This window comes from Nomascus leucogenys, chromosome 15, assembly GCF_006542625.1.
Source record: "Nomascus leucogenys isolate Asia chromosome 15, Asia_NLE_v1, whole genome shotgun sequence".
NCBI classification, from domain to species: domain Eukaryota; kingdom Metazoa; phylum Chordata; class Mammalia; order Primates; family Hylobatidae; genus Nomascus; species Nomascus leucogenys.
Genome location: NC_044395.1, coordinates 49,907,203 through 49,919,751, shown reverse-complemented (window position 1 = coordinate 49,919,751; position 12,549 = coordinate 49,907,203). Strand labels below are relative to the sequence as shown.

The 12,549-nt window shown below is 43.8% G+C and overlaps 1 protein-coding gene across 3 annotated transcripts in view; it reads right to left on the bottom strand.

Annotated features, from left to right (window-relative positions):
• The window catches only part of ME3 (malic enzyme 3), a 222,733-nt gene extending 213,414 nt beyond the window's left edge, over window positions 1–9,319 (bottom strand). The window contains exons 1-2 of one of the 3 annotated variants that reach the window (XM_004090597.2): window positions 9,008–9,319; window positions 8,445–8,642 (exon numbers count right to left, since the gene is read on the bottom strand). In XM_004090597.2, the coding sequence (XP_004090645.2) occupies window positions 8,445–8,627 (183 nt within the window). In that variant the 5' untranslated portion in view covers window positions 8,628–8,642; window positions 9,008–9,319. Of the gene's footprint in view, window positions 1–8,444; window positions 8,643–8,981 lie in introns of all 3 variants that reach the window. The other 2 variants (XM_030794682.1, XM_003254551.4) reach the window with 2 other exon arrangements.
• Window positions 9,320–12,549: the final 3,230 nt, after the last annotated feature.

Genomic DNA, 12,549 nt, shown 5'->3' with positions numbered 1-12,549 from the left:
GATGAGTTAATGGGTGCAGCACACCAACATGGCACATGGATACATATGTAACAAACCTGCACGTTGCGCACATGTACCCTAAAACTTAAAGTATAATTAAAAAAAAATTTACAAGAAAAAAGCAAACAACCCCTTCAGAAATTGGGTAAAGGATATGAACAGACACTTCTCAAAAGAAGACATTAATATGGCCGATAAACATATGAAAAAAAAAAAAGCTCATGATCAGTGGTCATTAGAGAAATGCAACTTAAAACTACAATGAGATGTCATCTCATGCCAGTTAGAATGGCAATCATTAAAAAGTCAGGAAACAACCGATGCTGGAGAGGATATGGAGAAATAGGAACACTTTTACACTGTTGGTGGGAGTGTAAATTAATTTAACCATTGTGGAAGACAGTGTGGGGATTCCTCAAGGATCTAGAATTAGAAATACCATTTGACCCAGCAATCCCATTACTGGCTATATACTCAAAGGATTATAAATCATTCTGCTATAAAGACACATGTACATGTATGTTTATTGCAGCACTATTCACAATAACAAAGACTTGGAACCAACCCAAATGCCCATCAATGATAGGCTGGATAAAGGAAATGTGGCACATATATACCAAGGAATACTATGTAGCCATAAAAAAGAATGAGACTGTGTCCTTTGCAGGGACATGGATGAAGCTGGAATCCATCATTCTCAGCAAACTAACACAGGAACAGAAAAGCAAACACTGCATGTTCTCACTCATAAGTGGGAGTTGAACAATGAGAACACATGGACACAAGGAGGGGAACATCACACATTGGGGCCTGTCAGAGGGGGTGGGGGGCAAGGGGAGGGAGAGCATTACCAGAAATATCTAATGTAAATGATGGGGTGATAGGTGCAGCAAACCACCATAGCATGTTTATACCTATGTAATAAACCTGCACGTTCTGCACATGTATCCCAGAACTTCAGTATAATAATAAAAAAAAGATAATGTAGCCCTGCAGTTTGCAATTACATGCTTGCCATTGTATTAACTTGTGGCCAAACTAGAAGAAAGACTCCTGAGGTATCATTTTCCTTTAGAAAAAAAAATAACCATCTTTAGAATGTTGTTTTTTCACTTATTTATTATCTGTCTTTCTCACTAGATTGTACACTCAATAATAAAAAGAATCATAGCTGGCAAGCTTATGATGTTATGATCAATACCTCACAGTGCCTAGGAGATAGCAGGTGCTCAATAAACATTGGGTGGATGGATGGATGGACAGGGATTCAGGGATGCAAGTAAAGAAGACATGAGTTCTAGGACAGAAAGCAGGATAATGTGAGATGAATAGGTCTTCTTAGGTTGGCAACCCTCGGCATCTTAGGGGTACCATGAAGAACCTCAGGATATGCCTCATATATGAGGCGGTCTTTAAGGAAGAAGAGGCCATGAAAACAGGAGATGGGAGAGATATAGGCAAAGTTTACCTTCTTCACAATTTTTTTTTTTTTTTTTTGAGACAGTCTCACGCTGTCGCCCAGGCTGGAGTGCAGGGCGTGATCTTGGCGTACTGCAACCTCCGCCTCCCGAGTTTAAGCGATTCTCCTGCCTCAGCCACCCGAGTAGCTAGGATTACAGGCATGCGCCACCAGCCCAGCTAATTTTTGTATTTTTAGTAGAGATGGGGTTTCATCATGTTGTCCAGCCTGGTCTCGAACTCCTGAGTTCAAGTGATCCACCTGCCTCGGCCTCTCAGAATGTTGGGATTATAGGCGTGAGCCACTGCACTCAGCCTGCAATTTTTCCTCTGCTTGCAAATAATATATGTAACACACCTATAAGAGTAACTGGCAAGTAGGCATTATATAAGTGATTGTTATTATTTTTAATGTGATTGTGCCAGTAACTTTGAGCCCCAGAGGAGGCAGCTGACTCTTTGTCCAGTTGACAGTAGTAGATCACAGAACATTGAATAGCTCAGTTAACAAGAGAGCGGCTGAGGATGCTTGGACCCTCCAGTCCTGCAGTCAAAGCCAGTTACCAGAGGCAGGACTGCCTCTCTGCTTGGCAGGCCCTCACTCCTGGCACCACCTGGCCAGCTGCCCCACTGGCACCCATGCCATCATCTCCCACAAGCATGGCTAGGCATCTCCCGAGGCTCCTCAGACGTGAGGAGAAGCTGCTGCCAGCTCTGGGAGTGTGAGAATAGGGGAAATCTTTCAGCTCTGATGGGTGGATTTAAAAGTCTGTTTCTAAAAATGGCTATTAATAGGTTTTTCTCTACACCAACCATCTCTACTCCCGTTTCATCAACAGCAACTGCATTGCTATTCACTGTCCTTGTGACCTCAAGTGATTTTACCAGTCAAAACAAGTATCTACTGCCTAGAATAGACCAAAAATAAAAGAGATAAGAAAGGAGAGTATGACATGAAGGCTAAACTTTCTGTCAGTTTATGGAATGTTTTCAAGATCATGTTACTGCAAAGAAATACATAAAATTCAAAAGGAGGGTGGCAACTGGGAACTCACACAGTCATCAGAAATGGACACACAGGAGTGACAGCAGGAGCTACCTCAACAGATGCTTAGGTTTGCAACATACAACATTGTTTAATATTAAAGCACTTCATCTGCATTGTTTTAATATTCAAGTTTTTGTATGGAGAGACTCAAAAGCCCTCTGCCTAAGTTGACTGAGGCTGATTCAAGACCCTATTTCAATATGGCAAGGAAAGAGCTACCTTTCAAAGATGGTAGGTAGAAGAGACAGACATCACTCAAGGAGGGAGTTCCCCTTCACCACCTACTTCCTGGACAGGACATCAACCCCTCAGGGCTTCTGAAAACTTATGTAGAATAATGATAAAATGCTAGGATATTATCTGCCTAAAGCCTAAAGGCTAGTCAAGATGACCTCTTTGTCTTCTGGGGGATGATCATCTTGTGTTCCAACAGAGAAGAAAAGTTTGGTTCACATTGTGTATGCAAGTATTTATTAACTACCCGTGGCAGTGTGGATGGAGACTATCTTAAAACTTCCTGCCCAATCTAACTGCTAGCTGGGTGAAATTGGCTCAGCCATGCCCTATTTAGCTGGCTATGAAACAACATTTTAACTTTTATTCTAAATTCCCATGGTAGACATTCTCTTAACTTGCTGTCTCACTATCAGAATCTCATGAGACTGGGGGCGTTATAATGGTGACAGGCAGGAAGGTAGATAGAGACATAGAAGATAGCTGAATGGATGGATGGATCAATCAATCGATTGATAGATAGATCCAAATTTAGCTGGATCTATTTTTTTTAAGTTAGCTTTTAAAACTTGGTTAGAATGTGCCAAAATGTTGGGACAAAATCCTGAGACTACTGATGATGTCCACTATCTTCAACACCAGCTCCAACTTCCAGAACTACCAGCTCTTTAAATGACACTTGAATTAGTGACATTTTAATTTAAGCTTCTCTCAGGCCAATGTCTAGATTATCCAGGCTTAAGCTCTATCCAGTACTGGGAAATCATCACTCAAGTCTCCACCCAGTCTGCCTGTTCTCTGACTCACTCCTCTCCTGTCAAGTCTGCCAAAATTAGATGTAGCCCATGGCCATGGAGAATGAGTTTGATCCTTCAGTCTTCCCCTCTCCTTCCAGACTGGATGCTTTCAGGGGTCATGTACCAGATCTAAACTCTGTCACATCTGTGACTTCTGCAGCCCACACAGGGCTTCACAATGTGTTAAGAATGGAACAGAAGCTTTAGGATGTGGATTAATCAAGAACTAATTGGACACTTACCATCTGCTTTATATACATTACTTCACTTAATCATTATAGCAACTTATCAAGTAGATATGTTTTATTGTCATCCTTTTCACAGACAAGGAAATGGAGGTTCAGAGAAATATCCCATATCTAGTGAATGGAAGAGCTGGGATTGGAATCTTAGATTTTTCTGACTCTAATTCCCTCGATTTTTAGCCTTTGAGCTCTGCTGCCTAATACCTGGTCACAGGCTATGCCCCTTGAGGGGGTCACACAAAATTGATTCTAGCTGACTACTTTCCTTTACTCCCCAAATCCTCTAACCTGTTGCAAGTTAGAACAGGTCTAAATTTAATGTCTTTAAAGCAGCCCACAGATGAGAATTGATAATCTCATCACAAAGATGCTATTCTTTAGATGAAGTGCACCAGGTATGGCATCAGAGCAGAAAACTCTCTTAAAGAAATGTATTTCCAAAATTTGTATGATGAAATAAAAGATTTTTTGTGGCTTTCAAAATTCTCCAATCCCCATGGAGTGATCTAAAAAAGTGTCAGGTCAAGATTTTCACCATCTTTTCTAAAGAGCTGACAGATGGGGCTGGTGTATCATCAGTCTTCACCATATAGTTTCTGATATGTCAAGGAGAAGGGAATGTAGAAGTAATTCATGTAACTAATCTTTATTGAGGTTATACTATGAGGAAGGCGTTGCATGCTGGCTATGAGATGCCCATGACAGTCTCCTGGATCTGAAGAAAACACATGCACATGATGGCGATACATGTGCTAATAAATGTACACTGAGGCCAAATGTGGAAAGAGCCATGACTAGTACAAATGCTACATGCCAAAGGAATGTAGAGGATGAATGAGTCACTGCCATGTGGCATTATCGAGGAGGGCGTCATAGCGGAGGTGACCCGGAGATGCTGAACCCTGAAACATGCCAAAGTTTTTAAGTGGACCCAGTGTGGATGGGGCACCCAGGCATTGTGCAACACAAAAGTGAGGGAAAGAACAAAACCAAAGAGCATGTCAAAGTACTGGAGAGATGTCTTTAATTCTATTTGTAGAATTAGAAATGTCATGATATTATTTAGCTCTCTGAAGATGAGGTCTCTTACAGGGTACACGTCTATTGCTCAATTTCTGCACATAGAGCTACAAAAGTAATGAGTGACTATACTCAGAGACAATGCCATTCTCTCTCATGATCTGAGAGAGAATAAATAGCTTCTCCTCCACCATCTTCATCTACCACCTCTGATACTTCCACGGGTGTCAGCTTTGCCAACATTGCCATTGGAAGTGTTTCTGCACCTCTCTTCCATGCTTCCATAGCACTTCTATGAATGCACCTCTCGTTACATCTACCCGCTGAATTAGAACTGCCCCTTACTAACTGGTTCTCACCTGCACCCCTCTTACACTATAAGCTCCTTCAAGGCAGAGTATTGTATTGTATTGACCACGGTGTCTCCACTGCCTAAAACTAAACAGGAACTCAGAATATGACTATTGAATAAATTAAACAAACAAATCAGTCTTGGGAGAATTACACAAAGTTAAAGGGAGAGAAAAAGGCATCCAGTGATCTTTAAAGTTCTCTCCAGCTCTAAGAATCTACAATTCTAACAGAGCCAGTGGAAGTGAAAAAAGCTAGTCAGAAGTCCACAGTAGGGAACAGGGAATACACTAGTTATTTCTCTGGAAAGGCCACAGCACATCAGACTTCATGCACTAGTCCCAAGTAAGAGGGAACCTGCACACTAGAAGTGTTAGTGCAGCATAGGGGATGAGCCCTAAAATCGGATGGCCTGGGTTCAAGACTCAGTTCTGCTCTCCTTCTAACAGAAAAAAAATCCACTCACAGACCTGAACACTAAGCATGGCACTAAAGACTCTTTCAAAACTGCACTTCCATTTTGCTTCCTCAGTAATAACCTCATTGTTCTATTTAACCTCAGCACTATCTTCCCACCTGGCTGATGGAAAGTACCAAGGCTCAAGCCTTCCATGGAGACTCTCTGAGCATTGGAGGACAACAGAACAGCCAGAGGGTGGCACTCCAGTGGGAAGAGAAGGGCACTCACAGTACCTCCCAGGAAGCACTCCCTCTGTTGCTCCTCTTCTGTCCCCAAGGGTGAGTGAACAGGGGATGCCAACAGGCTGTCAGCCTCCTTCTAGATACCCTTCTTATCCCAGACAAGCATCAACTGACTTCAGGAATATATAAAAGATGTTGTTTAACATCATGGAAAGGTCAGGTCCTTAGATTTATGGATAACACCTGTATTAGTCTGGTTCTCACACAGCTGTGAAGAAATACCCAAGATTGGGTAATTGATAAGGAAAAGAGGTTTGATTGACTCACAGTTCCACATGGCTGGAAAGGTCTCAAGAAACTCACTATCATGGCAAAGGCACCTCTTCCCAGGGTGGCAGGAGAGAGAATGAGTGCCAGCAGGGGAAATGTGTCAGGCACTTATAAAACCATCAGATCTCGTGAGAACTCATTCATTATCATGAGACCAGCATGGGGGGAAACCACCCCCGTGATTCAATTACCTCCCACAGGGTTCCTTCCACAACACATGGGGATTGTGGGGATTACAATTCAAGATGAGATTTGGATGGGGACACAGCCAAACCATATCAACAACTTATTTAAAGTACTTGGGAGAAAAAAAATTTACATCAGAGGCAAACGACAGGGGCAAGAGTGATTTCAGGGGACCAAAACCTAGGTTTTAAAAAAAGGCTTAAAGATCTTCCTTCATTTTCTTAACTACTTACAAAGCAATAAATGCTGGTTGGTAACATGCCAGTAATTCTAAGGCAATTATTTTCACAATGATTGGAGCCTGTAGTGGGAATTTATTGTTTTGCTTTCTACATCCATTCCTCTTCCTTCTGATGACACTATCCATATTTACTGTGAGGATCTATATTCCCTTTATTCCAAGCCAGATGGTGTGGGTTGCCCTACCTTAAACCCTATTTTAACAGCAGGGGTGGGGTCTGACTGGCTTTAATTATTGGTGATTGGTTTTGGTTTGGGAATGGGAAGAGAGAATCTAATCAGAGTCAATAAGGCAGAAGGATTCGCTTTCTGAGGCGTCAGAGAAAGGGTATTTTCTCTTCCACAAGAGCTACCAGAATAAAAGTATCTTTCTATTCCTGGATGATGTGGTGTGAGAACAGGAGATGGAGGACTGTGGCAATAACGAAGTGAGAGACTTCACTGAATAGAGCTTGAGGATAAAGCTGACCTTGCAGAGAGGCAGAGCAGAGAGTCAGAGAGAATCTGCATCTTGAGCAATGCCATCTGGGCTTCTGGTTCAAGCTCTGCCTGCAACCCTTCCTCTAGATTCTTTAGATAAAGGAGCCTTTGTGTGCTTAAGCCAGTTTGTATTTTCTAACGCTTACTAGCAAAGTAATTCAAGGTGATAACAAACACCTTGAACACTTTGGAAAGTGGTAGTATCCAAACGATTTAAGGTTTCTTTTGGAAAGAGCAGGAGTCCAATGTGATAGAGGTTGATTTTTTTTTTCCTTAGCTGCTTCTATTAGTTCTGTAGGAAACAATCACAATACTTCACGTTATATAGTTGTTCCTACTTCTCAAAAACATCTTTTCCACACAGATTGCCTCACCTGAATTTCACAATCTCAGAGTCAGAGCAATTATATAAAAAAATTTTATTGTGCAGTAATTGTTATTCAGCACTTTATACAGTTTAAAATGTGATTTCAAGTTCAGTGATTCATTTTATTGTCACAATAACCAAATGAGATAGAAATGGTGGGTCTATCATAATATCTATTTTAGGCTGGAGAAAGTTGAGCCTCAGATAAGTTAAATGAGATGTGTGAGTTAATTTGAGGAGGTAGGGGGAGACAGGACTAAATCTCAGTCTCTTGCTTCTATTTCCCTCACTCAATCCTCTGAACCAAAGATACTAAACTCTATTCCCGGAAACAAATACAAAAGGGCTAGCGGTGGGTTGAACTTGACCAAAGCATTGGAGATCTGGATTCCAGTGGCAGAGCCAGAACTAACTAGCTGGTGACCTTGGGCGAGTTTCCTTTGTCTTGTTTTTTGTAAAAGAAGAGGTTTAAACTAGAATCTCTAATGCTCCTGCAAGCTCTAAAATTTCTGTAAGTCTAGACTTTTCCGTCCTTGCTCTCAAATTAATCTTTTTCTCAGAATAATAATCATAACCTTATTTATTCTCCCACTGGGTACCAGGCAGTGTGCTAACGTACCCCCATTTTCTACCCCCATTTTCTCTTTAGATCTCAACGACATTCCTAAGACAATTATATCTCTTTTACAGATAAAGAAACCTAGGCTCATGTAGGTTAAATGAACTGCCCAAGACCAATAAAATTAGTAAGCATCAAGGGGAGAGCTGACCGCAGGTCAGACTGACCGCGAGGATCTAAACCTGGTCTATGTTGCTACTGCAGAAGAAATTAGGCTCCCTGCATTACTGGTCGCCTCTCTCCAGCATAAAAGGGAGAGGAGGGACAAGAAAGCCAAACCAAGTCACAACAAGCCCCTGCAAGGCAAAAACAGAAAAACCGCTGGAAGGGCGCCCGGGAGGATCCTTTCTAGGTCCAGGGGGCGGGGCGCAATTTTCCGGCAGCCACGGGATCGCAACGCGGGCCGTCCTGCCCTCTGGCCCATTACCTTGTTGAGATGAGGGTTCCTGGTGACATCGTATCCGCGCTTCTTCAGGGGCACAGGGCGCGCCGGGCCAGGCTTGGAGTGGCAGCCTTGGGCGGGGGCGGTGGGTGCCCAGCGCGGGAGGGCGCCGCAGGCCCGGCCCGGCCAGGGAGCCAGCCGCGTGCTTGTCCCCAGCGCGGCTCCCATGGTCCTTGTGCAGACCTGGCACAGGAGAGAAAGCAAGGTCAGGGCCTCCTTCCAGCCAGCCAGGACCCACGCGCGCTGCGGGGCACCGGGCCTGATCCGGGGACGCGCCCTCTGGGAGAGGGCAGGGGCTCCCAAAGGGTTAAAGGCTCCAGCCCCCGCCACTCCTCGACTGCCACCTGCTCGGCTCCGTGCGGTGCGCCAGGCCTAGCCAAGAGCCAGGCAAAGCGAAACCAAGCCCTGGAAGCAGATCTGGTGCGGGTGACAGCCGGCGCCACCCCTGCCCCCATCCCTGTGAAAAAGAGGCGACTGCGCGGCGAGGGGTCCCCGAACCCTTAATCCCGCGTGTTGGCTTGCCTCGGTCCTCTCCTTCCCTGGCCCACCTGCGCTGCTCGGGGAGCTGAGGTCTACGTGGTCCCGCTGTGGAGCAGGCGGGGTGAGGAGCTGCGGTCTGTGAGTCCTCTCCCGCCAATGGGTGGACCGCGCTGGCGGCCGCCAGCTCGCGGAGCTGGTGCGTTGCTGAAAGAGCGGTCCCACAACCTTTGTTCTCAGTGCCTGGCTTCCCCGAGGACGCGCGTGGGGCGCCTCAGCACTGCGTGCACGTGGTTTTCCCCAGTGACAAGAAGCAGCTCAGAATGCCCGCCTGAGACTCTCCATCTTGGCAAGACTAAATGCACAGAGGGGGATTTGCGTTTAGGGGTCAGCATATCCTCGCACTCTCCCAACATTCGGGGAAGGGCGTGCCTTCAGGATTTGGAGTAGAAATCCTCAGGCATTCGGTGCTCAGTGTTGCCTTGTGCTGTCCAATATAATAGCCATTCGCCACGTGTGGCTATATAAATGTAAATAGTCTATATAGAATAAAATTTAACATCCAGTTCTGCAGTCACGCTAGCCACATTTCCAGTTCGACAGCCACTTGTATGCAGATACAGAACATTTCTGTTTTGCTGATACTTCCACTGAGCATCTTTGATATAGGAGCCACATTTACTAAGAGGACTGCTGAGGACCCCATGGAGCTTGCCGTGGGTTATTGGGGCCAGACAGGGATCTTGGGGTCCATCTAGCCCCAAACTTAATTTTATACTTTCTCTACACAGTAGTCAGGAGATTCCTTTTAAAGCAAACACTTTGTTGTGTGTGGAATAAAATCCAAACTTTGAGGTCCTACAAGATTTCCCATAAACCGGCTCTTGCCAGCTTCTTCAGACTTATCCTCCTCTACTCTTTCCTTCTCACTGATCTCTGGCCATACTTGCTCCTTCCTGTGTCTTCACCCCACTTGGTTCCCTCCCACTGCAGGGCCTTTCCACTTGCTATTGCCTCTCCTTGGAAGGCTCATACTCCAGCCTTCCAAACCACTGCTTCATTCCCACCTCTCAGTTCTCCACTAAGTTGTCAACTCGAAGGCCTTTCCTCTATTCCATTCAATGTCAGCCTGCACTAGGAACTATAGAGTGAAGGGGTTTTTCTCTTTAGAGAACTTAACACGGTCACTAGTGTGCTTGTTTTTCTGATTGTTTACTATCTCCTATCTAGAATGTAAGCTTCATGAGGAGAGGCTCTTTGCCTGTGAACCTGTGTGTCCTCACTGCCTAGCTCACTGCCTGGTATGTAGTTGCACAATAAATAGTTGTTAGGTGAACTGAGGGAAGTGACAGCCACTTTCATAAGGATCGTGAACCCTTAGACTTACTGGCAGACAGGTGGCATGGTCCTCTGCTGACACCCCTTCAAAGCTCCCCGTGCCAGCATTAGCCCCGTTGTAAGTACCAAGCAGACATCATGGCGCATAATGTGCTAAGGGCTGCTCCTGCCTGAGTTCAGGATTCCCTCATCCCTTCAGGAATAATTGTCTCCTCCTGCAGTCTCTCCCCTCCCTGTGTAATATCTAATTTTCAACATGAATAATCTACATAAAATAGTTATTTCCAAAACAGAATTACAATTACCTGGTAGGAAATAAGGATGGTGCAAAAATACAGCTTTCCAGGCCCCATCCATGAAGATTCTCATCCAGTAGGGTTTACATCCCTGAAGTCAGGTTTACTCTTGGATTACATATTTACATAAGCTCATAAATGATCTTTTTTTCTGCCTTAAACCAGTTTGTGTCAGATGTGTGATTGTGTGCAACCAACAGTATTAACTAAATCCTTTCAACACTATTTTTATATTGGCACTTCTTCCCACCAGTCAACATCTTTGGGGGGCAGAGATCATGTGTGTTTCCATCTTTGGTATCTAGTGCACACAAATAATTGGAAATTGATTGTTGAATCAGTTTGCCCTTGCTGAATACAATGACCTTTCCCTCCCCTGGAGGATATTTAATAGGTAACTTTAGTCATTTGAAACCAGGATGTAAACAACAAAGGTTTCCAAACAAGCAAATACAATTTTTATAGCATCAATTCACTAAAGCTTGTACCGTTTATATATAAAAGGCTCTCACATGTCCTCATCCGTGGCCTATATTCTCTTAACCCAGGCATAATTCTACAACGTTGTTTTGTATGTGTGTGTGTGTTTGTTCTTTGGTGACAGGAAATGAAAGGTTAAAGGCAGGTCCACCAGGAGCAGTGACAGAAGGCAGTAGCAAGAGGAGGTGGCTTCTCAGTTCCATACAGTTGTCCAGGGACCCAGGTTTTCTCTTTTGCTGCCGGGCTCTTCTTTAGCTGTTGCCCGCCTCTACACAGCGCTAACACCATGTTAGCATTCCAGCCGTGGAAAGGGGGCACAAGGAAACAGAGGGAAAACAAATCTATTTGTTTTTTTAATTGAGACAGGGTCTGTGTTGTTTAGGCTGTTCTTGAACTCCTGGGCTCAAGCAATCCTCCTGCCTCGGCCTCCCAAAGTGCTGGGATTACAGGTGAGAACCTCTGTGCCCAGCCAAAGCAAATCTGTTTTATGGAAGTGACATGAAAGTTGTATATATTACTTCTACTCACATTCCATTGGTAAAAACTAAGTCACACATTCATATCAAGCTACAGGGAGGGCTGGAAAATATTGTTTGTAGAAGGAAAGGCATGTATGTGCTCTACTAAAGTTCAGTGGGGAGTCTATTACTAAAAGGAAGAAGGGGAGAATGGTTCCTAGGGACCACTAACTAGAAGTCTAAATATAATACTCATTTTCTGTTGAAGTGCTTAGCCCATAGTGGGTGATCAGAAACTGTGAGCTGTTTTTATTGGCATGTGTGATTTCCATCTCTGCTTTTGTGTCAACTTCCTTACTTTTAGAGCTGAATATAGGATTTCAGAGACCAGGTTCAGAACCATGGAAACATTACAGAACTTCTTTCCAACTCCATACAACTCTGACTTCCTTAGCCAGCCAGGAAGTTGGCTTGTGATCTGGTGATCTGGTCCAGCACTATATAGAATTAATGGGTCTCCATAATTTGTCTTGGCCCCTCTCCTTTCATATCGCATTTACTGACTTCTGCCATCATTGCAATGATGCTTCTTGGGATGGCATAGAAGGAATCTCATTCCATCTCCTCCAGCCTACAGTTCCATATTCCAGGCATAGTTAATACTTTTGCTTTTCCATTTTGATTAAAGAGATTTAAATATCTACCTGTTTCCCTACTAGATTGTGAATTCCTTGATGACTAGAATGACCATTTATAATTCTTTGCATCTCTAGTACCTGGGAAAGTGCCTGGCACTTAGAATTAACTCAGTTTCTTGAATTAAATATAATTATGGTTCAAATTTGTGCATAACCTTCCAAGGAGTGGAATTAATTGAAACTAAATTTGGTACATTGTTAAAAGGGCACAAAGTGGCTTCAAGTCAGATTTTTAACTCAGTCAGCTATCTTAAAACAACATCTCTTATCTTCTGAAAGCAGATGTTAATGACCTCACACATGATTTTAAAAAGGAGGTGAATATAAAATTCATTATTTTTCA